The sequence below is a fragment of the Mixophyes fleayi genome, chromosome 2 (genome assembly GCF_038048845.1).
Source record: "Mixophyes fleayi isolate aMixFle1 chromosome 2, aMixFle1.hap1, whole genome shotgun sequence".
NCBI lineage: Eukaryota > Metazoa > Chordata > Amphibia > Anura > Limnodynastidae > Mixophyes > Mixophyes fleayi.
Window position 1 is genome coordinate 375,595,737 of NC_134403.1, and position 27,048 is coordinate 375,622,784.

Sequence of the window (27,048 nt, forward strand, 5' to 3'; positions counted from 1 at the left end):
AACGAAACACATATTTTACTATTGTCAAACAAAGATCATAAAAAACAAGCTCAGTGCAACATATTACATATGGTTTTGGAGGGGGAAGGGGGGGCAGGAACAGAGGGTCCCAGCAGCCGCTCTTATGTACGGCACACTAGGACATCAGTAACGTTGTATTAACAGGTTCACACCCAGAAATGAAACCAGTGGCACCAATTTAGAATTGTTACAGTAACTGGACTCTCTGAATACTGAGAGCGCTCGCCCATGTGACCCCCTCCGGCTACACCAGAGGGACGGCCTTCCAATGTGAAATTGTGTTTTTCGGGAAGTTAGCCGTATTTACAACCGTATGAAAAGGAAGACTAAGTTGAGGGTGCACTTGGTGTACGCAGCGGCACTGGTTTCATTTCTAGAATGTTTCTCTTTAAAAATGCTGCAACTTTCGTATTCACTGAATGTCCAGTGCCCGAGCCATTGCGCAAGCTGAGATCCTTACCCGCCTGATACAAGATGGCCACCCTCTGGGCAAGCCGCAGGAAGACCAGGCTGATCTCAGGGAGGAAGCAAGAGTCACCGGGAGCTCCTGAAAACGCTTCCATTAACACTTTCACTCCTGGAGTGTATTTACAGACTGGACTGTTTGGCAGAATGCGCAGGTTACCCATAATTCCACAGTGCAAACAAATAAAACATACAGAAAAATATTCAGGGTTAAAAACCAAGATGTACATTAACGATCCACAGGCAGATGGGGACTGGATACAGCTGGGTGGGTACAAAAGCCACCTGCCCACCGGAAGCTTGGCGTGAACTATTAAACATGACTGCGCTAGTCTGTATGGACTGTGCTAAGATCCACCAGTACATTCAAGATAATAGACCAGCACTGTCCAAGCCGGGCCCACAGTGGCCACAAATGTCCTTCATGTGAATGAAATGCACTTTTCACATATAATACAATCTCCTGCTGCTTGAAGGAACATATCCCCCAATTTTTCCACCCCGGCTACCAGAGCGGGGGCCGCAGCAAGCCGCTGTAATATCCATTGAGGTGGAATGCCGGAAATTAACCATCGCTGCTAAGGAATGATATGTCCCAGAATCCTTTGCCCAATTCCTAAAGCGAGATTATCTCTCTGTACAAGGCTTTGGCTGGGGCAAGAGAAACATTTCCAGCATAAATAACCCCAGGTCCAAGTTTGTATGTTTCTTCCTCCCCCCACAGAGCTGGTACAACGCAAAGCATCAGTTTCTCTTTAATCTATGGTGCCGGGATGGATGCTCAGCACAGGAGGCTCCAGGCAGGTGGGAGAATAATTCAGGTGTGGTTCCTTGATCCATAGAAGGGGCACCCCATTCTTCCCCTCGCCCGTCTTGCCTGAGGGTCGACTGCGAAACCTCACCAGCAGGATTGTGATGATGAGGATGCCAAATATGGGGAAAGGGTAGAAGAAGACCAGGTAGAAGAGGGCGTCATTGGAGCAGATCACGGACTGTAAGTTGGATTCTACAGGAGACACAAAGGACAAACCAATGAGACCATATACACAGCCAATGGTCAAAGACCGACCAGCTAGGAACTATTACAGAGGCACTGGTGTAACGTGGACCGGTCTACTGATTAAACCCAAAAACAAAGTGTTTGGACAACACTTGAACTATGGACAGGGCTCAAAATAAAGAAGAAGCAGCTGATGCCCAGGTGTCAACAGCTAACGGTGTATGGAACATCCCTAAAATCATATCATATATGTACACAATATAAAGGAATGCTCAGTGTCGGACTGGGGTTTAAGGGCCCGCTATAAATCGCTTAGGGGCCCACTGCAAAATATAAAACAAACGTTGTGCAGCTTATACATCTTAGATCGGAAACAGACTTATTTGGCAATTATTTAGGACCATCAGGGGGTAATTAGCACTTGTTCTATATTAATTTGTAGAACAGTTTCCCAGGAAGTAATACGCTGAGTATTACCGCTCACTTTCCAGCATGTCCTGGGCGCTCTTCCCGTATTAACCCAGCACTAGGGGGTCCACGGGGGTAACAGCCAGCCCAGTGCTTTTCAGAAATCTTGTATTTTAGTCCAAAATAAATACTTAAATATTTGCCCCCTTCCACGGACCTTTGCTCTGCACGGTGACCCATCCTATCAGGGTGTCGTCCTGGGCCAGAAGATACCAGTCGCCACGTGGTCCCAACAGCCACTCTTGTACGGAACACGTGTAATTCCCAGAGTCCACCGTACTAGCCAGAGGAACCCTCAATGTGAAGACCGTGGGAGACAGCTGGAGTTGCTGAAGGCGGCCCTCCCAACGTGGGGTGAGTGGGCTCCACACCCCAGAGCGGTCTGTACTTAGTATGGTCTCAGGATCTGCTCCCCGACTCCCCCTATAAAAGGACCAGGACACTGCCAGCTGGGAGTCAGGGCGGGAACGGGTTAGGATGGTACAGTCCAGATTAAAGTGCCCGCCCTCCATCACAGAGATGTTTAGAGGATTGACGTCCAGCTGCAAAGCGGCATCTGCAAGAGAACAAGACAGGATTACATCTCTGTATTGAGGTTCACCATGAGCCCCACAACCTTCTGATACAATCAGATATTGACGCTAATTTTCTTACCTGGCCGTCGCACACTCACGTAGGTGGCAGCTGACCGGTCGTCTGCCCGCTTGTACCACTGTCGGCCTGGATCCTGCAGCCATTCTTGCACTCGGCAGCTGTAGGCTCCACTGTCTTGTTCCACCGCTGTATTCAGAGTAAGGGTGTAGAGCCCGGTGGACAGCTGGGAGAGATGCAAACGTCCGGTCACATCAGAGTTTCCCCTATATTCCTCTTCGGAAGGAGGCAGAGTGATCCCGTCTGTCGACCACCTGGCCAAAGCCCTCCTCTCGGACTCAGCCGCCGGCCAGACCAGCCACTCTAGGGACAGACGAGACTCCGGCAGAGTCTGGTTCAGCACCTGGCAGGTCACGGTGAGGCTTTCGCCCTCTAAGACGGATACATTCCGAGGGAGTTGGTCCAATTGTAAGTTGTTGTCTAGAGAAAGGAAGCAGAAGAGGCGACATTGGTCTCTGCTCAGTTCTTCTTACACCATCTTGTCCTAACCCCTCTGCTCATTCTCTCTCTTGTCCTCACCCCTATGTACTCCCCGTACTCTCCACTCACAGACCCCAGACTGGTTATGATTGCTGCTTCACAGCACTGGGGTCCAAGCATGGATTTATCGTATGTTACACATACTAGTGGATTATTTTGCTGCTGATTAAAAGCTCCAACGTGTTGCTGGTAACCGTGAACCGATGATCAGATACCAGATGTATATACAATGTCAGTGAAGGGTTTGATGTCACTGTCTGGGAATGGTGAGTTCTGGTGAGCTCATAGTTAAACTGTGCAAATTTTTAACAAGTACGTAAAGGGAACATTCCTTTGTGGGACTGAGCAGATGAAAATCTGTTTTCTTAGTAATTCTCAGTGTCTGCTGGTATGCAAATTAGATTTCCATTTATCTTCCCAACACAAGTCTATTGCCTCACTGTGGCCACAGTTATCTGTATTTACACATCAGCACTCTGACCTCCTGTACTGCATCAGTGGGAGATCCCGTCCTATGACATCACTGACATGACCTCTGCTCCCTACACAATCATCCCCTGGAGGGACAATGGGAGATCTCGTCCTATGACATCACTGTCACATGACCTCTGCTCCCTACACAATCATCCCCTGGAGGGACAATGGGAGATCCCGTCCTATGACATCACTGTCACATGACCTCTGCTCCCTACACAATCATCCCCTGGAGGGACAATGGGAGATCCCGTCTTATGACATCACTGTCACATGACCTCTGCTCCCTACACAATCATCCCCTGGAGGGACAATGGGAGATCTCGTCCTATGACATCACTGTCACATGACCTCTGCTCCCTACACAATCATCCCCTGGAGGGACAATGGGAGATCTCGTCCTAGGACATCACTGACATGACCTCTGCTCCCTACACAATCATCCCCTGGAGGGACAATGGGAGATCCCGTCCTATGACATCACTGTCACATGACCTCTGCTCCCTACACAATCATCCCCTGGAGGGACAATGGGAGATCTCGTCCTATGACATCACTGACATGACCTCTGCTCCCTACACAATCATCGGCTGGATGCCCAGCACTTGCACTGATCGTTGACCCCCTGTGTCTTCAGTGTGTAAATGGAGGGGGCAGATAAAGGACTAGAACACCCCAAACCATTACCCTGCGGTCTCCACTCACAGTATCCGCTCTCGCCACTACCCATGAGTCTCCTCTCCAATTGTAACCCCCAATATACTCCCCCCAGCAGTCTCCTCTCACAGTGTTGTCCCTGTCTCTCCTCACAATGTCCAACCTCTTACACCCCGGGCAGCAGCTGAGACCCCCTCCTTACCGGGCATTTTCACGGCGAGTTCGGTGAGCCCCGATGCGTCCTTTGCCAACTGGTACCAGGCCTGGTTGGGGTCAAGCACCCACTCCTCCACGTGACAATAGTAGCTGCCGCTGTCCTCGCGTCGAACACCCAGCAAGGTGAGCGTGTACTGGCCGGGGGAGAGCACTTCCAGCTGCAGCCTGTCCTTCAGCGACGCCTCCTCAGCGTAAGTGCCGTACTCCATTCCAGCCCCGCTGCGCACTATTAGCTTCCCGTCAGCACCAGACAGTCGGTGAGCGAACCACAGCACCGAGAAACGAGAGTCTGGGCTGGTCTGAGAGCGCACAGCGCAGGTCAGAGAGACAGAGGAACCCTCCAACACGCTGAGAGTGCGTTTCACCTTACTGATCTGCAGGTGAGACACTGAGAGAAAGAGACACAGTCATTACAGGTCAGTGTGGAACTACAAACCCCAGCATACCCAGTCTATAGTGTACAACATTTGGAGAGCCCCCGTCTGCCCGATCCTGCACTAGGGAGATGATTACAGTTTATACTTGTGGTCCTGTCCCATTACAGCAGGCCGCTGTGAGCCTACAAGTCCCAGCATGCTTTGCAAGCCTGATCTAGAAACGTTATAACGACCCGTTCTCTCCGTCAGCAGCGTAGGGGCCATCTTTCTTTTTATCCTACTAGAATGTCTACTGGACCCGTCTCCTCCCTGTGCTGCAGCCACTGGTTATAGGAAACCTAAGCAGTGAAGAGAGGAGACGGTACCATATAGTATATATAATAGGGGATTAGAGCCTGGCGCACAGCCCGTTATGTATTAATCCGTCATTACAGAGGGAGCTCCGATCTAATCTATTCATAGCACTCCCACGCGCCCCATTTGTACGATTCTGGTACCCACAGACTGCCATCACCTCCTTCCCAGGCAACTGTTGCTAAGGAGACCCACGTTTCCAGGGGAACCACACGCACAAGCAGCGGGGAGTGGGAGTCCGGGATGTAGGACAGTAACAGGAATACCACAACTCACCGACATATTATGTAAATTGGGAATGGTGGGACCAGCATGCACTGGGCTCTATATAAGCCCAGGAAAGGACACAGCATGTTCCAGGTACAGAAGATGAAGCATTGCGGTGTATTGTGGTGTATTGAGGTGTACTGCCGAGCCTTGTGGTGTATTGTGGGGACTTGCAGAGCATTGCGGTGTATTGTTGTGTACTGCGGAGCCTTGTGGTGGTACTGTGAGGACTTGCAGAGCCTTGCGGTGTACTGCAAAGCATTGCAGTGTATTGTGGTATACTGCGGAGCCTTGTGGTATACTGCGAAGCATTGTGGTATACTGCAGAGCATTGCAGTGTATTGTGGTGTACTGCGGAGCCTTGTGGTATACTGCGAAGCATTGTGGTATACTGCAGAGCATTGCAGTGTATTGTGGTGTACTGCGGAGCCTTGCAGGGCATTGCAGTGTATTGTTGTGTACTGCAGAGCATTGGAGTGTTTTGTGGTATACTGCAGAGCCTTGTGGTATACTGCGAAGCATTGTTGTGTACTGCAGAGCATTGCAGTGAGGAGTTCTGCTCTCAGGGACCTCGCAGGGAGGGGGGATGTTGTGTATTTCTAATAAACGTCGATCTATGCCTAGAAGAGTCATTTGTGTTTATTACTGTGCGAGAGCTGCACAAGGTATCCGGGGGGACAACTAATGGCTTCCAGTTTATGAGCTGCGGAGGGGGGAGGGGGCAGACAGAGAGGAAGAGCGAGGGAGCGAAAGAGAGAGCTGGAGCGACAGACACACACACAGCATAGAGACGCATGTTATTAGAGAGAGATCCTAACAGAGTGAGACAAGTTAAAGTGAGAGGGCAGATAGGGGAGGCCGGGTGCAGCAGGGGCACGGGGGTGACCCGGTGCAGCAGGGGCACGGGGGTGACCCAGTGCAGCAGGGGCACGGGGGTGACCCGGTGCACAGTAGCTGTGTACAGTGTTGGTGATCACATTAGAGCTGGGTGGGTTTTGCATATTGGTGTCAGGTTCACACAAACACAGGGAGTTGTCCAACTGGTTCCTCTGCTTCTCCTGGAGGGGGATGTACATCTAGATCTACCAGTCTGACAGTGTCGTCCTCCCGCCCTGCCATGTGCACTGTATACAGACTGGCGTGCTCTCACCTGGCCGCTGCACTCTGATCTCCAGTAGGTTGGACGTTCTCTCCGCCAGGCGGGTCCAGCTGGCATTGTGTTCTCTCCTCCACAGCTCGGCCACACACTGGTACTTGCCAGCCTCAGACTCACTCGCCCGACTGACGCTCAGCCGCACATTGTGGCTGGAATCCGCCTTCTCCACTATGCTACGACCACGGAAATTGCCAGCTCGCTCGCCCCACTGAACCCCACCAGAGCGGCTGAACGTCACCAGATCATGGGTATCTCCTCCGCCAGCGGACTGGAATCGCCATGTGACAGATACACCCACCCAGGAAGGGTAGTGAGGCTTCAAAATACACTGGAGGTCAAAAGAGTCGTAGTAGGTGACCCCGGGCGTGCGGGAAATGGCCGTCACTGCGAAACCCGATTCTGGAACGAAAGGAAGATTAGAGGAGCAATAACCAGATGATCCCACCTTCAGTGTAACATACATGACAGTAACAATAGGCGATACAGACATGAGCGTCACATGTACCACCGCTACCCCCTAGTGCACACTGCTCACTATTACCACTAATCCCTTCTAACTATTGTAGTATTATCACAGAGGAGACGAGAACGGAGCGCTGTATCCAGCTCTCACCCCAGGCCTCGGCGTGGCTCTATGAGTGACACGAGTGTGGTGAGAAAGCGAGAGGAGAGTTGTTGTTTTATTACGAGGCTCATTTCCAGCTACAAATCCCGAGTCAGAGTCATTCAGATATACAGCGTCACTCACAGACATTATCTCCAGAGGCAATCCAAGCGTACACTCCCCACCTGCAGCCACTCGTCATACACAATCTGAGGGGGATCAGGGGGCTAGAGAGAGTATCAGAGAGTAATAGTGCGGGGTCAGGGGAATATATCAGACTATTACTGCCGGAGGCTCGGAGACCAGACAGATATTTGCACTTTTATGGTAGAATCTAGTTCTGAAGGGATCGCAGGCTATAAATCTCTCTGTTACCCTACACTATATATTATCTCCAGGGAATGACGAACCGTAATAAGTAGAACGGTGACCACTCACCTAGCGAGATGACCTCCACGCTAGTCTGGGCTGACCTCTCACCCAGCATCTGCCACTCTCCATCGGAAGCCGGCACCCACTCTGCCACCCGGCATTCGTATGACCCAGCGTCTGAGCGTTGGCTGCCTTCCAGCTCTAGGGTGAATGTGTCAGAGCCGGTCCTCACCATCCGCAGCCCCCCGGATCCAGAACGATCCCTGTACGTCTGACTCGCCCATGTGACACCATCGCGGTCCTGCCGGATCACCTCCATCTGGATGTTTTGCTTGTCCTTTAAGTGCCAAGAGGCGGAGATACGGCTGTGCGGACCAGACAGGGAGGCCACTGCGCACGTCAGGGTGATACCAGCGCCTTCAAGCACAGAGCTGGAATTCGCCACCACGGTGACTGTGAGAGACGTCTCTGAGAGGGACAAAGGAGGCAGTTAGAATTTACATAACGATATTCAATATTTCCCTTCCAGATTTACCATGTTAAACTACCAAATTACCATAAAATCCCCTTATAAGGGCCCCACCCCCATTCCCACTCAAACACACATACTTAGAGGCAGCACAGTGATGGGGATATTCTTCGGCCTCTTGCTCTCGCGGTCGGTCATCTCTCCCGACGCCGAGCGTTCCCTCTCGGTCACCCTACAGTTGTATTTCCCACTGTCCTCTGGACGCAGGCGGAAGATCTTGAGCGAGAAGGTGCTGTCGCTGTCCCTCCCCACGCGCAGTTCCCCTCGAATCTCTCGTTGGCTGTATTCTCCGATTAGGGAAGCCACGCCCCCGGGGCTCAGGCTGGCGATCAGGGAGCTGTTGAAGGCCCAGGATACGGCAAACATGCGGTCGGCGGTGTTCTGAGCGTCAATAATGCACCGCAGCTCTGCGCTATCCCCTGCGCTGTAAGTACGGCGGTCTGTGTCCAGACGCACGTTGAACTCCTTATCTATCAGAGAGAGGATTAGAGCCATGAATCCAACGTGTACATAGGACAAGCCGGCATAATATTAACGCAGTACAGACCATCACTGATAGAACATACTACAGCTATGAATTGTCACCATTAGTTTAATGAGAATATTAAATCAATTTCAACTGGCGATAAGTGCAGTATAACATATCTCATGCACAATGTGATTTCTGTATGTTTATTATCAAGATGAATCCATCCGGAGTCATAAGAAGAGCAAAGCAAAAAAAAAGGAGTACATTTGCTCTTGGACAAACCATGTTACAATACAAGGGGTGCAAATTAGTTTATTGCACAAAGTTAAATACTGGTTGATTTTTCATTTAGCACACAAATACTTGATAGCTTTATTTTTATGCTGAAATATAAAGTTGATCTAGGAAATGTCCTACCCCAACTATAAATCTGTCCCCACGTTTTAAATTTACCTCCCCCTCCAATGCAACATGGTTTTGCCAAGGTGTAAAGTTACTCCTTTTTTATACTTAGTTCTCCTAATGACTCAGGCCCATCATGTCAGAACCTGAAGATGACGAAGGAACAAGATTAGGATGGAGGTTTCTGCACCGGAAATCAGTATGATAACCACGTTACCTTTTATATAAGGTTTGATTTAAAATAAATTGTTAAGCTGGGTACACACGGATGTAAATATTGTGCAAATCTCAGGGTTCACAAGCGTTACAGAAATTGCATCAGTGAGTACCCAGCTTTACTTCTGAAACAATTTACTGCAATATTTACAATTCACAAGTTGGATAATGAAATCCTCACTTTCCGAGACCAAATACAACCCCAAAAGGAGAACAGACTCTTCAGAGCTCAACAAACAGGAAACGCCACTGTGTCATTATTTATATAAGCAAAGTAGGGATTAAATCCTTCCTTTGTGCCCAACCAGCACAAAACGTCCTCTTCATCGGTCACGTCCGAGCCTGGGACTGGATCTGTCATGTCACTATTAATGCAGTCTATCACCATGTGCATCTCACACACACACACACACACACGTTATCTTCTCTACCCAACGGTGGATGATACAGAATCTATGTTGCGATGATGTTACATTAAGTGCAATTTCTAATCTGCGTTCACTGGGCATCCAAACTAGCAAAATGACCCTTATCCTGTCAGGGGGGAGATTACAACAATTAAGCTGTGCTTACAGCGTTCTAGCTCCGCTATAGATGTACCATCCTCTAACACGGCTTCACTCTTACCTGCCGGCTGGACAGTGACCTCTGACCCCTCCGATTCCTTCTTTGTCATGGCAAACCAGGACCCATCCGGGTCCTCAATCCACTCGGTTCCCTGGCAGAAGAGCTCGCCCTGGTCAGATGTCTGCAGGTTGTACAGGGTGAGACGGAAGGTGCTGTTGCCCACTTTATCCAGCCTCACGTCCCCCACAGAGAATCGCTGAGTGTAGGACGGCCCAGGCAGCAGAGAGAAATCCCGAGTTAGAGAGATGACCTCGTCCGTCTGTTCCCCCGCCCGGCGGTACCAGGAGACAGAGAGGTGGGTGTGCTGAGAGGAGCTGCGGGTCACCTCACAGGACAACTGTAGAGAGCCTCCCTCCACCTTCTGTAGGGTCTGAGCTGAAGATGAGACAACCAGGGAATCCGGAATGACTGCGGACAGAGGACAAGTCATTAAGTGCTGTATGGACAGAAGTTGTTTAACAACGAGCAGTAGTGTATTTCTATCGTACAAAATGCTGTGATTAGGCATCATGTGGGGTGTAACCTTCCATCACCAAAACCACACCAAGATGACTGACCAATCAACTTACCATGACTCCCCCCCCCCCCCCCCAATAATATCTGACTGTACCCCACTACCATGTACTGCACACAGATGGCTGAATCCTCCCGGTTACATAGTTCTGAACCCCAATTATATTTGAATCCCCTAAATAACAGACTGAGCCCAGATAATCTGTGAATCCCCCTGTCCCCTCCGCGAACAACCAGCACTGTGGGAACCTGAGTCATGATAAGTTTGAATATCCCAGTTGCATACAAGGACCCCAATAATAATTTGGACACCTTAGTAACACACACTGGACCCCAGTAATTCCACAGTGATATACATTATGTGTATGACAAGGAGGAGACCTGGAGCACACAGGAAGCTATATATATATATATATATAGATATAGATATAGATATAGAGAGAGAGAGAGAGACCGACCAGTGGGGGCCGGGGGGGGGTTATAAGCTCCAGAACGATGTGGTGGTAGAAGAGGAGGGGGGAGGACAGATGTTGAGCAGCGCAGGGACAGGTGGGATTACAGTAAGCAGCCTGTGTGACAGGTGGGCATCAGGCAGAGGAAATAATCTGATGTGCCCAGGGGCGAGGCCAGCACCACTCCTTAACCCCTTCACTGCCGAGGACATCACATTCCACTATCTATTATCAGATAATAGACCTGGGTACATGTACTGCTCCCTGACAGCCAGACCCACCACCACTCCTAGGAGAACTCCACAGCACAGGGCCCAGGGCCCGGGGCCACGATGTGTGAATCATATGTCAGTGATCCACAGACACCACACAACGCGTCTGGGGTAGCAGAGAGGCACAGTGCACTGTGGCGCAGACATTACACACTCGTGCCGGTTTAGCAGAATACAGGAATATAATCCAGCATATTACGGTGTCTGCTATCTGCCCCCCTTATCTCTGATCACACACCAGGGTCCCCCAAGCCTCAGACACAGCTTCTGCCAAGAAACAAGCTCAACATAACGGCCCATTAACTATTTATGTGCAAGCAGGGAAGAATGCATGTGGAATGCCGGGGGAGACCTGATCCAAAAACTCTGGGGCCCAATGGACATGACAGGAGGGGAAGAGAGAGAGATGGGAGCAAGAGAGCGAGATAGACACTCGCACAGAGGAGAGCGAGCGAGCGCCACAATCGCACAGAGGAGAGCGAGCGAGCGAGCCAAATCGATCAGAGGAGAGCGAGCGAGAGCGCCAAATCGATCAGAGGAGAGCGAGCGAGCGCGCCAAATCGATCAGAGGAGAGCGAGCGAGCGAGACAATCGCACAGAGGAGAGCGAGCGAGCGAGACAATCGCACAGAGGAGAGCGAGCGAGCGAGACAATCGCACAGAGGAGAGCGAGCGAGCGAGACAATCGCACAGAGGAGAGCGAGCGAGCGAGACAATCGCACAGAGGAGAGCGAGCGAGCGAGACAATCGCACAGAGGAGAGCGAGCGAGAGAGACAATCGCACAGAGGAGAGCGAGCGAGAGAGAGACAATCGCACAGAGGAGAGCGAGCGAGAGAGAGACAATCGCACAGAGGAGAGCGAGCGAGCGAGACAATCGCACAGAGGAGAGCGAGCGAGAGAGAGAGACAATCGCACAGAGGAGAGCGAGCGAGACAATCGCACAGAGGAGAGCGAGCGAGCGAGAGAGACAATCGCACAGAGGCGAGCGAGCGAGAGAGACAATCGCACAGAGGAGAGCGAGCGAGAGAGACAATCGCACAGAGGAGAGCGAGCGAGAGAGACAATCGCACAGAGGAGAGCGAGCGAGAGAGACAATCGCACAGAGGAGAGCGAGCGAGAGAGACAATCGCACAGAGGAGAGCGAGCGAGAGAGCGAGACAATCGCACAGAGGAGAGCGAGCGAGAGAGAGAGACAATCGCACAGAGGAGAGCGAGCGAGACAATCGCACAGAGGAGAGCGAGCGAGACAATCGCACAGAGGAGGGCGGGCGAGCGAGCGAGACAATCGCACAGAGGAGGGCGGGCGAGCGAGAGAGACAATCGCACAGAGGAGGGCGAGCGAGCGAGAGAGACAATCGCACAGAGGAGGGCGAGCGAGCGAGAGAGACAATCGCACAGAGGAGGGCGAGCGAGCGAGAGAGACAATCGCACAGAGGAGGGCGGGCGAGCGAGAGAGACAATCGCACAGAGGAGGGCGGGCGAGCGAGAGAGACAATCGCACAGAGGAGGGCGGGCGAGCGAGAGAGACAATCGCACAGAGGAGGGCGGGCGAGCGAGCGAGACAATCGCACAGAGGAGGGCGGGCGAGCGAGCGAGCGAGACAATCGCACAGAGGAGGGCGGGCGAGCGAGCGAGACAATCGCACAGAGGAGGGCGGGCGAGCGAGAGAGACAATCGCACAAAGGAGGGCGGGCGAGCGAGCGAGAGAGACAATCGCACAGAGGAGGGCGGGCGAGCGAGCGAGAGAGACAATCGCACAGAGGAGGGCGGGCGAGCGAGCGAGGGAGACAATCGCACAGAGGAGGGCGGGCGAGCGAGCGAGGGAGACAATCGCACAGAGGAGGGCGGGCGAGCGAGGGAGACAATCGCACAGAGGAGGGCGGGCGGGCGAGCGAGCGAGACAATCGCACAGAGGAGGGCGGGCGAGCGAGCGAGCGAGACAATCGCACAGAGGAGGGCGGGCGAGCGAGCGAGACAATCGCACAGAGGAGGGCGGGCGAGCGAGCGAGAGAGACAATCGCACAGAGGAGGGCGGGCGAGCGAGCGAGAGAGACAATCGCACAGAGGAGGGCGGGCGAGCGAGCGAGAGAGACAATCGCACAGAGGAGGGCGGGCGAGCGAGCGAGAGAGACAATCGCACAGAGGAGGGCGGGCGAGCGAGCGAGAGAGACAATCGCACAGAGGAGGGCGGGCGAGCGAGCGAGACAATCGCACAGAGGAGGGCGGGCGAGCGAGCGAGAGAGACAATCGCACAGAGGAGGGCGGGCGAGCGAGCGAGAGAGACAATCGCACAGAGGAGGGCGGGCGAGCGAGCGAGAGAGACAATCGCACAGAGGAGGGCGGTGCGAGCGAGCGAGAGAGACAATCGCACAGAGGAGGGCGGGCGAGCGAGCGAGCGAGACAATCGCACAGAGGAGGGCGGGCGAGCGAGCGAGAGAGACAATCGCACAGAGGAGGGCGGGCGAGCGAGCGAGAGAGACAATCGCACAGAGGAGGGCGGGCGAGCGAGCGAGAGAGACAATCGCACAGAGGAGGGCGGGCGAGCGAGCGAGAGAGACAATCGCACAGAGGAGGGCGGGCGAGCGAGCGAGAGAGACAATCGCACAGAGGAGGGCGGGCGAGCGAGCGAGAGAGACAATCGCACAGAGGAGGGCGGGCGAGCGAGCGAGAGAGACAATCGCACAGAGGAGGGCGAGCGAGCGAGAGAGACAATCGCACAGAGGAGGGCGAGCGAGCGAGAGAGACAATCGCACAGAGGAGGGCGAGCGAGCGAGAGAGACAATCGCACAGAGGAGGGCGAGCGAGCGAGAGAGACAATCGCACAGAGGAGGGCGAGCGAGCGAGAGAGACAATCGCACAGAGGAGGGCGAGCGAGAGAGACAATCGCACAGAGGAGGGCGAGCGAGAGAGACAATCGCACAGAGGAGGGCGAGCGAGAGAGACAATCGCACAGAGGAGGGCGAGCGAGAGAGACAATCGCACAGAGGAGGGCGAGCGAGAGAGACAATCGCACAGAGGAGGGCGAGCGAGAGAGACAATCGCACAGAGGAGGGCGAGCGAGAGAGACAATCGCACAGAGGAGGGCGAGCGAGAGAGACAATCGCACAGAGGAGGGCGAGCGAGAGAGACAATCGCACAGAGGAGGGCGAGCGAGAGAGACAATCGCACAGAGGAGGGCGAGCGAGAGAGACAATCGCACAGAGGAGAGCGAGCGAGAGAGACAATCGCACAGAGGAGAGCGAGAGAGACAATCACACAGAGGAGAGCGAGCGAGAGAGGCAATCGCACAGAGGAGAGCGAGAGAGACAATCGCACAGAGGAGAGCGAGCGAGAGAGGCAATCGCACAGAGGAGAGCGAGCGAGAGAGGCAATCGCACAGAGGAGAGCGAGCGAGAGAGGCAATCGCACAGAGGAGAGCGAGCGAGACAATCGCACAGAGGAGAGCGAGCGAGAGAGACAATCGCACAGAGTTGGGACACACTAGTGCCGCGGATAACAAGTCGCAAAAAGCCATATACACCCCACTTCTTATTTCTTACCGCTCAGGTTCATCTTGGCGCTGTAGCTGCCATGATACGAGGGGTCGGTGTTGGGCGTGTGACATTCGTACTCTCCGGCGTCTCGTTCCTGCAGCTGTTGGATGTGTAACACCGTGTGGTCCCCGGACACTCTCTCCACATATACGTCCCCGCTGTGGACACGCTGGGTGTATATCGCGTAGGAGAAAGAGGGGTCTCCTGTGCCCACCACCTGGACCTCTCTGTCAGGGGCCGATGGCAGGTAGATGGAGTAGAGAAAGTTTTGCTCGGAAGGGCCCTGGTAGCCCCTCACCTTGCACCAGATACTAATGTGAGAGCCCACGGTCCGGTACAGGGGCCCCTGCTGAACGATGACCTGTCGCTGGGCCCAGGACACGCCTGTGAGGAAGACACATACAGAGAATTGGCATACAGTGTAAACATGATACCTTCTGCATGTTAATAAAGTTATATAGATTCCCTTATAACAAATCACATTACTATCCAATGCATCTGTGCAGTGTGCCCCAGGGCGTGCGGAGACAGCGGCTGATCTCACCCCAATGTGGGTGCTGGTCCTTATGACATAACAAGGGCTAAGTACATGTCACCTATTATTAAGTAAATATTTCATCAAATATATCCGACAGATTCATTTAACGGTGCTCGTAAGACCGCTTTACAGACAAGCATGGAAGGAACGATAGAGATCTCCTTGTGGGCAGATTAATAGACGCAGTGTATCGGCTTAGGGTCTATAAGAATATACAGTACATATTAACAAAACCAACTTCCACTGGTGCTCACGAGGGATTGAACAGAATGGTCGTCCTGCGTATAACTCTCCAGCTAATTTAGGAGCCAGCTAAGTGCGCTGTGTAACATTTACATTACTAATAAACATGGGATTTACAAAACACGGCTCTTATTTGTAACAGAGGTGACCAGAAAAAACAGAGCGATTTAATGAAAATTTCCTGGGAATTGGGCGACATAATTGATAGTAACCAGCGAGTTACACAGGAAGAAGCAGCCTACAGAGCAGGGTGTGGAGAACAGTAATCAGGGGTGTAACTAGAGTTAAGGGTCCCCATGGGTTCTAGTTTAGTGGCTCCCCAACCTTTCTGTGAGTGCTCCACCTTCTGCTGAGAGATTTGGGGAACACCAGAGATCCATTTCCCTCCAAGCAGAATGTGGGTTACATGGACGCTGTGCTGAGGGTTCAAATCACCGGAGAGGGGAGCAGGGCCCCCGGAACAGCACCAGTGGCAGCCGAGGGGCCCACTTGGGTAGTTACACCCTGGAGGGTGAGGGAAGGGGCACATTGAGATAACATGGCACAGAGAACACCCAAGGGTTAAGCACAAGAGTAAGAAATCACCCTCCAGCCCAACGCATTTGATAAATAATACAAGATCATCTGTCATCGCAACGATCACAGATGTTTTTTCGGGCCCATTTAATAAAAAAATAAATAAAAAAATCATCCTGGGAGAGCGTGTCCGATAGGTGTAATGTAATAGGTAGGGGTGCAGCGCTCTCTGATAGGAGGCTTCATAAAGGCTCTCAGCCATCATTTCACTTACCATAAAACTCCCGCTCTCTCCGGTCCCTATGGTGGCGTTGCTTTGTACATCCATGAACAAGGTCACTCGGGCGCTAGTGATTGGACAGGAGATCAAGTAAGCTGTGGTGAGGGATCCGGACAGCTCTCTACCGCAATGCTCTCCCCATAGGATTCAATGGCCAACGCCATCTGAGGCCTTGTTAAATCACGCTAAACAATAGTCCCCACAGAAGCCTACATGGACTGTTTTGTGTACGACATCAGTGGGACCACAGCCGATATCAGAGACATCTGCTGTGATCCTTTACTTATAAATAAACTTCAAAACTTTATTTTGCGGTTATCCAGTGAAAACGTCAGGGTATCTAACGCTAACAGCAGCTGGTGCAGGGTATGTGGTGTGACTAGAGCATACAGTCCACTAATTAGGCTGGTCCAAGACGCAGAATGTGACCTTTACTCTCCTGTATCAAACTCCTACTGACAATAGGCCATTGTCCTATAGATTGTAAACTTACAAGCAGCGCCCTCTTACCACTTTGTCTGTCTGTCAATTTCCAGTATTGTTTTATTACAGTGTTTGCTCCCAACTGCAAAGCGCTATGGAATATGCTGGAGCTATATAAATAAATGTTAATTAAAAAAATATATATACAGACGACATTGGTTGTGTAAGATACTGGTGGGGTTAATAGAAGCACGGTGGAGGGGAAGTTAAGTATAAATCATATTATAGAACTCCTATACAGTGTACCCCAAAACAGCTCCTGAGATACCGCCGGTGGCATGCCAGCTACGCTTCCCGTTCTACAGTCACTGGTTCATGTATCCGGTCTCCACCTCACGTCTCTCCTCATTCCCATGAGTTCGATTCCCGACCATGGCCTTATCTGTGTAGAGTTTGTATGTTCTCCACGTGTTTGCGTGGGTTTCCTCCGGGTGCTCCGGTTTCCTCCCATTCACCAATAACATACTGGTAGGTTAATTGGCCACTATCAAAATTGACCCTAGACTCTCACTCTCTGTCTGTCTGTCTCCCTGTCTTTGTGTGTCTATAGTAGTAAATTTAGACTGTAAGCCCCAATGGGGCAGGGACTGATGTGAGTGAGTTCTCTGTACAGCGCTGCGGAATTAGTGGTGCTATATAAATAAATGGTGATTCCCAACACACCTACCTCTGGTCAGTATAAAGTGAGAGAGGGAGAGAGACAGGTGAATAGATGACAGCTCTCTATAGAGAGTCACACAGAGACAGCTCCTACATGGTGTGACAAGACACAGGAGACGGGGTGACAACAGGTCACGTATAATATACAGGACAGGGCGTATTATCGCCCTGATGCTCAAGGACACGGATTCCTCACTGATGTGTGTGAATGTTCTCACGCCTGTGTGGCCCTCCCCCCAACACACAGCTGGAGGATGGGGCCCAGGGGGTTCGAGAAAGAGGGGAGGGGGCCAGGTCAAAATTTGTGAAACCAACAAGATACCGGCACATTATTTACATATAACGCTCCCAGAACCTGTACAAATAATAGACAGACACAGGGAGGGGACACGGCCCAGCAGCCAGAGACCCTCACTCACATTATCACTGGTAACTACCGGGGTCATGGATGCTGCCACAGACGTACGCACATACAGCGTATAAATATATATTTATTACACCCACATACTGTATCAGCCAGAATATTTGGGACTTTTCCAGAGAAGGGTTTTTTCTGCAATCTGGAGCACAACGCTTAAAATAAACTAATTGCATTTAACCATCTCAATTCCCGACCACGGCCTTATCTGTGTGGAGTTTGTATGTTCTCCCCGTGTGTGCGTGGGTTTCCTCCGGGTGCTCCGGTTTCCTCCCACACTCCAAAAACATACTGGTAGGTTAATTGGCTGCTATCAATATTGACCCTAGTCTCTCTCTGTCTGTCTGTCTGTGAGTGAGTGAGTGTGTGTCTCTGTGTATATTAGGGAATTTAGACTGTAAGCTCCTATGGGGCAGGGACTGATGTGAGCGAGTTCTCTGTACAGCGCTGCGGAATCAGTGGCGCTATATAAATAAGTGGTGATGATGATGATGAACCATTTCCCGCCCATGACCACACGGCCATACCATTATCTTATTAGCTGGTTTATGACAGCTCCTCACAGTGGCTGCAGGAGGGGTAAACCATGCGACGTTATCACAGAGGAGTAATATATACTTTGTTCTACGTTTCCCCAATGCCTGGTAACAAGATAATGTACATGCTAATCTGTGGGTACAATTACATTGTACTATACACGGAGTACAAGCCTGTACGCCCCAGATCACACAACCCTTCCAATCCCAGCAGATAAACCATCTCGAATAAAAAGAATTAGATATATTATCATTAAACAAATCACACACCGCTCATTACCATAACTGAGACACCGAGCAGCACTGGCGTCCTGGGGAAGGATGAGCCGTTGCTATGGGAACGCAGAGCGCACGGCATATGAGCCAACAGACTGATATATAATGTGATTTTATCTGCGGTCCCCTGTGATCTACTGATGGGGGATACGGTACCGCGCTCCGGGGTGTGGTGGTTACAGCGCAGCCAAAGTTCTCTCGCTCTTTCCGTTGCTGCGTTCAATAGAACAATCCCAGAGAGGATGTAATCAGCGCAGACCAGGACTCGGATCGGTTTACAGAGGTGGCGGGGGAATCGGATACGGGACAAGGACGGATAATACGAGGAGAGAAGCCGTAATAACGGGACAATCAATAAATACAGTAGTGAAATGCTATTCAACAGTGCTGCATTAAAGGGCTATAAAATATTACAGCTATTGAGCGCTGATAGTTAGCGCAGGCGCCAGAACGGAATAATCGCCCCCGGGTCTCGGACATGGCGCAAACATCACCTGTCCGGAAACACAATACAGGTGTTATAATAACACTGCAGTCAGATAGAAAAGGAGAAATAAAAATGCATAGGAATATGTGACAGCGTGGAGGCAGCCATGTTGTGCCCTCCAGCAATATGAGCATGCAGCCTATAAATGAAGCAGAATCCAGCGACAACCAAGAGCAAACGGCCTCCAAGGCGGCTCACAAAGCGCCTCCGTTATGTCACCAGCTTCTAGGATTATGACTTATATGGCGCTACCATACTAGGCAGCGATGTACAGACGATATTGTGTCATTCACGTCAGTTTCAGGAGGTATAAAAGACAAAGACAAGAATTTTGGAGGAGGTGGCAGCACGCGCCGCGCTCCTTCAAACCAATCCGCTTTGTTCTGCGTCTCACATGTTAATAAAATAAATTAAAATATGATAAGTAACGGAGCCGATCTCACAATTCTAGATTTGCGCCGTTCTTGTTACGTTAATGGATGCGACCAGTAGAACAAGAACGTACTGGGAAATGCACACATTCGTTCCCGTGCGCTTGTAGCCATTTTCCCAGGACCTGTGTGACTGAGCCCTCACATAATTGTAATAAACTTGTAAACGCCATCTAACTGTCCCCTTTCCTAGATTGTAATACATTTAATTGCCCATAGAGCGATGACATAAGTTCAGGATTGCAGACCGCCGCAAAGTGTATGCAGACGTCCATAAAATCTGGATTATAACTCTCCCAAGTCATCGAATATTCCCCTATATGCATAAAGACTTTGCCCACTTTATTATAACCTCCCATGTGTAGTATACAGGGCATCCCACTGGGAACGCCAATCTTCCTCGAGGACGGGAACTCATTCCCTAAAAACTGCTTCATATTTTTCTTTACTACACCCTTAACGGGAACGGCGATGGCGGAAAAATGTGGATTTGTAGAAATTCTGGAAATGTTAATCTATATCCAGGGATTCTATAAGTGACATATTTAACACCCACCCCCTGGGACACATACACACGGAGCTAAAAGCTCTTCCATAGATTACGCTACATTAAATATTCATGTCCCAGCAGGAGACGATCAATTTTACTCTCGCAGCATTAAAGGAAACTTCCCTCAGATTCGACTCCCAACATCTCGCCTGCGGTAACCTAACCAAGGTCAAAATACCCAAACACGTTCTTTAGACGGGGCCACGTTGTATGTAATAAGATCCCCTTCATATCCAGCATGGTGTAATTTATAAATCACAGCACGTTCCGGGGTAACGGGGACAGCATATTAGGTAATTATAGCCAGGAAGTGATACGGACCAGGAATGCAATAGTCCAGGAGGGAAGTGATCAGGACAATATGATGAGCGACACGGATCGTGAGCAATTCTGGTATCACCGAGAGCGAGTCGGTGTTACTCCATTACATATGGCCATCCCTCGGTATTACAGACCCAGTAACCACTAATGACCAAAGACTGAGGGAATCCATAAAACCTGACCTGTTTACCACAATGTCTGTGTGTCCCTGTGCATGTAGTGTAATGTTACACAAGGCCTGATGGGGTGTAGGAGTCAGGTGAAAGGAGAACGCACAAATGCAAATTTAGGGGTATCATCTTATGTACGTGCAGGGCCTAATTAAGGCTTCAGGCCGCCCCAGGCTAATATGCTCATAGCACCCCCCCGCCTTCTATGCCAGACTAATATCATCATCATCATCATTTATTTATATAGCGCCAACATATTCCGTAGCGCTTTACAATTGGGGACAAACATAGTAAACTAATAATCAAACTGGGTAAAACAGACAAAGAGGTGAGAAGGCCCTGCTCGCAAGCTTACAATCTATGGGACAATGGGAGTTTGATACAGGAGGTTAAATCTACATTTTGCATTTTGGCCCAGCCAGACTGCAAAGGTAAAAGTGACTCATAAGCTAAATGATCCCGTCACACAACAATGTTGGTCAGGGGGTAGTTGTCTTGTGTAAAATTGTGCAACGGGTGGTAATTGGGTAATGTAGTGAGGTTAACAGGGTGGTTGAGGAATATTATAAGCTTGCCTGAAGATGTGGGTTTTCAGAGAACACTTGAAAGTTTGTAGACCAGAGGTAGGTAAAAATGAACTTGTCCTTAATTTCAAATCTGGCTTCCTTCACCCCCCCGCCCATGATGTTTATATGCCCTTCTTCTCAAAAGTCAACTCCCCTTGGCTTTATAAAAGGGTCACGGCGATCTAAGCCACTCATTCCCTCTTCTGTATAGCAGAACAGAGGTGTGAACTAGCACTTCTGAGGGTGAAGGGGGCTGTCACTCCTGCGCCAGTCGCCATTGTTTCTCCTACTCCCTTATCCGCAACCACCTGCCCAAGGATGACTCACTGTCTTCAGCCTTTACCATGGCAATACGACAAGATTAAGACCTTACTACATTTTCCTTTAATGTTTTCTATATACTTTGGAGAAGAACTGCTCTTATATTTTAAAATTAATTTCAGCTTATACCTCTGCCTGTCACAATTTGTCACTGTCAAAAATATGGAGAACCCTTCCCCTCAACCCCAAAGACCTTGCGCCCTAGGCTACAACCTAGTCAGCCTATTGGATAATCAGAGCCTGTGTGTATTTACAATGTGACATGAATTCAGAGGACAAAGCGGCTTTATTACTGGGTAATGAAGACAGAAAGTGAGACATATGGACATCAGTAGTGACTGCCATAACATTACACACAGGAGGCCCATTTTCCTCCTATTCATCAATAATATAATTACTGGCTGGCGCTTAGTGGATGAACAGGCCTCTAGATGTAACATATGTGCCCCCTGCCCACGTTTCCGTCATGTCGCCTCCTCCCCACCGGCATACGCTCCATGGCGCTAACCTCCCTCGTCTGCGTGTGTAGAACAAATACGTTTAGTGTAGCAGCCATTGTTCATTCATACGGGAGCTAGACAGTGAAATAGGGGTCAGTCCGGCATATAAACACCAGCAGAAATCTGCCTCTGAACATAGAGGAAGGATCGCAGGGATGAGAATACCAACGACTCACAGAAAACAGAATAAATTCTAAAGAGGGTAACGTTCCTCCATCTCACCCACAATAACAGCGTTAGAGGGAGAGGGTAACACTGGGAGAGACGAGGGGACGGAGCAGAAACAAACTAGGAGTAAAGGAGCCAAAAAAACGGGCGATACGGAATTGTGTCTGGGAAACCGCAAGAATTTAGTCCATGGACGTGTGATAAGGAATCACGGAGATGGAATACACTAGTCTTATTCTGACAATCTACTGCAATTTTGTTACAATGTAAAGTATGATGGAGTACTTCCTACAATTCTCAAACAGTTGGTAAAAGGGAGTGGATTTTTGACAATAGCTCAAATAGCAAAGTGCAGCACGTTTGAGTCTTGGTGTGACAACACTTGTCAATTGTAAATCATCCCAATCTGCTCAGAACTGTCCTGTTACCTAGAAGACTGCAAACTTGTCACTCAGCCCCTGAGTAATGCAAGATAGAGAAGCTCTACCCTCCTAAGCATTTTAGGGGCATCAGAAAAGGGAAGAGCATAAACACTAAATTATTAAGCTCCCTGACAGAGGTGTTGAGATATTTATACACGAGAGACGTGGACACACTGGGCTGGGGCGGACATCTGCGCCAGCAGCCATCTCTGCGGTCACATGTTATAATGGGTCTGAAATAAACAGGAAACTGAGAAGCTGACATTCCTACACAATAAACATCCCGTATTTATAAATCAGAAGCCAAAATGATCAACATTAAATCACACATTAATCACACTCCATGAAAGTACACCATCTCTAGAAATCACAAGACTGGGGCCCAAACCCAACGTCCAGGGCCACAAGACCATGAGACATCCAGCGATTGCCACTAGACGGCGTGACATGAAATAAGGATTTGTCCAGCAATGTGTTATGAATAAATTGCGTTATATTTACTGTGTCGCCCAAGAGCACCGACGCAAACAAGAATCTTCTGTCGTACAGAACTAGAATGTCGCTTTATCTCTCATTTATGTACATTACGTATTTCTGTGCGATATAATCAGTACACTGTACATACCACCGGCAAGGGGGGGGGGGGGGGGGGGAGTAAAGCACCATTGAAGCGATAGACTGATGATTAGTAAATGTAAACAGACCTTGTGCTATGGGCTCTGTTCCTCTAATAGATCAGAGAAAACTTATAATTTGTTACAGTTTATGCAAGTGTGGTGGAGTAACGGGTAATGGGGTGTAAAGGGTTAGTATAGGTGCACGGGGCAGCGGGTGATCGGGTGTGTAGGTGCACAGGGCACCGGGTGATGGGGTGTACAGGGTTACTATAGGTGCACAGGGCACCGGGTGATGGGGTGTACAGGGTTACTATAGGTGTGCGGGGCACAGGTACAGTAACCTGTCTGCACACTACATATTGACAGGAAGTACTTACCTGCCCTCAGGTGTTTGGTGATCAAACTAGTGTGACCCTGAGACAGTGCTGGGGGTGGAGGTGGTGACGGGGGAATGACGGATCCAGTGACTCAGTCAGTGAATCAGAATTTTCTGTGAACCTAGAATCCGGTCTCCTAACCCCTTCTGTGCCAGTCCCCAGCCAATCCCAGCATCCCTTAGTCGTGTTAACCCCTTCTGTGCCAGTCCCCAGCATCCCTTAGTCATGTTAACCCCTTCTGTGCCAGTCACATACAAATCAATGAATTACATATGCATATTAACCCCTCCTTTGTCAGTCGCCTTCAAAACCTGACACCCCCCATATTCATATTAACCCCTTCTGTGCTAGATGCTCACGTAGACCAGCATCTTGTATTCTTATTAACTCCTTATCTGCCAATTGCCTTCAAAGCCTGGCATGTTGTATTCATATTAACCACTTCTGTGCTAGTTGCCTACAAAGCCCCACAATTCATATTAACTCTTCAATGTCAGGGGCTGCATTTTGTATTCATATTAACCCCTCCCATACCTTGCACAAACAGAACATTACATTGTGTATTCATATTAACCTCTACTGTGCCAGGCATCTGCAGAGCACTGCATCTGGCATTCTCTATTCATATTAACCCCTTGTGTATTAGGCCCTGCATCTTGCATTCATATTATCCAGTTTAATGTCAGGAACATAAAGAGTATAGGACCATCTGTCCACAGTAACCCTTACTACGCCAGACACAAGCAGAGCATTGGATCCTGCATCCATATTAACCTCTTCTGTTCCACATAACAGAGCACTGTGTCACCATTGTCTGGATGGACCCATCGTGTGTCATACACAGATTATTGTATCTTCTATACACATTAACCCCTTTCCTGCAGACAATACACAGAGTAAAGCAGCCTGTACTCATATCAACTTATGTCACACACAGCGCTGCAGAACATTACATACAGGAGCACAATGTGCAGCACATCTCACTACAGAGCAACTAGTTCCCCAAAAATATCTGCCCCGCCAGTGTCACAATCTGCCCCGCCAGTCAAGGTTTAACTCTTCCAGCATCAAATTAACCAAATTAATGCCAATATATTGTAATCCCCTTAGTCCCTCTGCACTGGATCTACTGCTATTAACCCTTTATAAGCCAGAATAACACCTTTATATACAATGAACGTCACACAGCATTCCTTCTAACCCTCTGTATAAGTAGGTACAGAGGGGCGCACTTACCTACTGCCAGGATCCCAGTAAGGAGCAGCCAGATGCCAGCGATGCCCATGATGGGTTGGGATCACAGTGCCATGTGCTGCCCTAATGCTGGTGGTCTCCGGGGGCCACAGAATATAAATCCAGCAGAGGTCCAGGGATTAGAGGTCAGCAGCACTCAGTCCTAGGGGACACCAAGGGGTGGAGGGGGCACATTATACACATGTAACACAACATTACACCATAACACACAGTGACACAACCTTCACTGACACACAGCATGCTCAACACATGTGCTGTATACACAATAATATCACACACAGCATAGTGTCAGGAGACATATGCACAGGGTCACACATGACACATACACAACACACAGGGTCACACATGACACACACAGTATCACATACACACAGTATATAATATACACACAGGGTCACACACAGTATATAATATACACACACAGTATATAATATACACACAGGGTCACACACAGTATATAATATACACACAGGGTCACACACAGTATATAATATACACACAGGGTCACACAGTATATAATATACACACAGGGTCACACAGTATATAATATACACACACAGTATATAATATACACACAGGGTCACACAGTATATAATATACACACACAGTATATAATATACACACAGGGTCACACAGTATATAATATACACACACAGTACACAGTATACACACACAGTATACACACACAGTACACAGTATACACACACAGTACACACACAGTACACAGTATACACACAGGGTCACACACACACAGTACACAGTATACACACAGGATCACACACAGTACACAGTATACAGTATACACACAGTACACACACACAGTACACACAGTATACACACACAGTACACAGTACACAGTATACACACAGGGTCACACACACACAGTATATAATATACACACCCAGTATACACACAGGGTCACACACCCAGTACACACACAGTACACACACTATACAGTATACACACACCCAGTACACAGTATACAGTATATACACACAGTACACACACACACAGTATACAGTATATACACACAGTACACACACACACACAGTATACAGTATATACACACAGTACACACACACACAGTATATAATATACACACACAGTACACACAGTATATAATATATACACACACAGTATACACACAGTACACAGTATACATATACACACACACAGTACACACAGTACACAGTACACACAGTATACAGTACACAGTATACAGTATACACACACAGTATACAGTATATACACACAGTATACAGTATACACACCCAGTACACACACAGTATACAGTACACAGTATACACACAGGGTCACACACACAGTACACACAGTACACACAGTATACAGTACACAGTATACACACCCAGTACACACACAGTATACAGTATACACACACAGTACACACAGTACACACACAGTATACAGTATACACACACAGTACACACACAGTACACACAGTATACAGTATACACACACAGTACACCCAGTACACACACAGTATACAGTACACAGTATACATATATACACACACACACACCCAGTACACACACAGTACACACACACAGTATACAGTATACACACCCAGTACACACACACACAGTATATAATATACACACACAGTACACACAGTACACACACAGTACACACAGTATATACACACAGTATACAGTATACACACCCAGTACACACACACACAGTATATAATATACACACACAGTACACACAGTACACACACAGTACACACAGTACACACAGTATATACACACAGTACACAGTATACACACCCAGCTCTCTCACAACAGCCACTGATGAAAGAGACTCAATCCCGACTGACAATGAAATCCCAGCCAAGCCCGGCCCCACCCCCAGGACCCAGCTCCTCCCCAGGACGGCCCCACCCACAGAACTCGGTCCCACCCCCAACAATAGACATCCCACTCCCATGACCCAGCCCACCCCAATAACAGACAGCCCGGCCCCACCCCCAGGACGGCCCCACCCCAGGACCAAGCTCCTCCCCCAGGACCCAGCCCGCAGCCGCCCTCTCACAGCTCCGTCTATCTCACCTGGTGGCCACAGCCCGTCCCCGGGAGGAGACCTCACATCTCAGTATGACCGTCTCATGTCTGTCCGGCTACAGCTCTAATGCTGTCCCTGAGACTGATATAAAGATATCCCAATACCCCAGAGAGACAGTCCTGTGAGACAGACCAGCCTCAATACCCCTGAGAGACAGTCCTGTAACATGAGACCCACCCTCACTCCATAGAGACAGTCCTGAGAGACAGACCAACCTCAATACCCCTGAGAGACAGTCCTGTGAGACAGACCAGCCT

General features: G+C 49.7%; 1 protein-coding gene across 1 annotated transcript; it reads right to left on the reverse strand.

Annotated features, from left to right (window-relative positions):
- On the reverse strand, positions 1–26,576 carry IGSF3 (immunoglobulin superfamily member 3). Its single transcript, XM_075197504.1, has 11 exons — positions 26,497–26,576; positions 24,692–24,851; positions 14,582–14,959; positions 9,806–10,213; positions 8,172–8,561; positions 7,629–8,030; positions 6,581–6,985; positions 4,419–4,820; positions 2,609–3,025; positions 2,112–2,510; positions 1–1,492 (listed from the first exon to the last, which is right to left on the reverse strand). Exons 2-11 carry the CDS (start codon positions 24,738–24,740, stop codon positions 1,242–1,244), a joined length of 3,501 nt encoding a protein of 1,166 aa, XP_075053605.1. The 5' UTR covers positions 24,741–24,851; positions 26,497–26,576; the 3' UTR covers positions 1–1,241.
- Between the last annotated feature and the right edge of the window lie 472 nt (positions 26,577–27,048).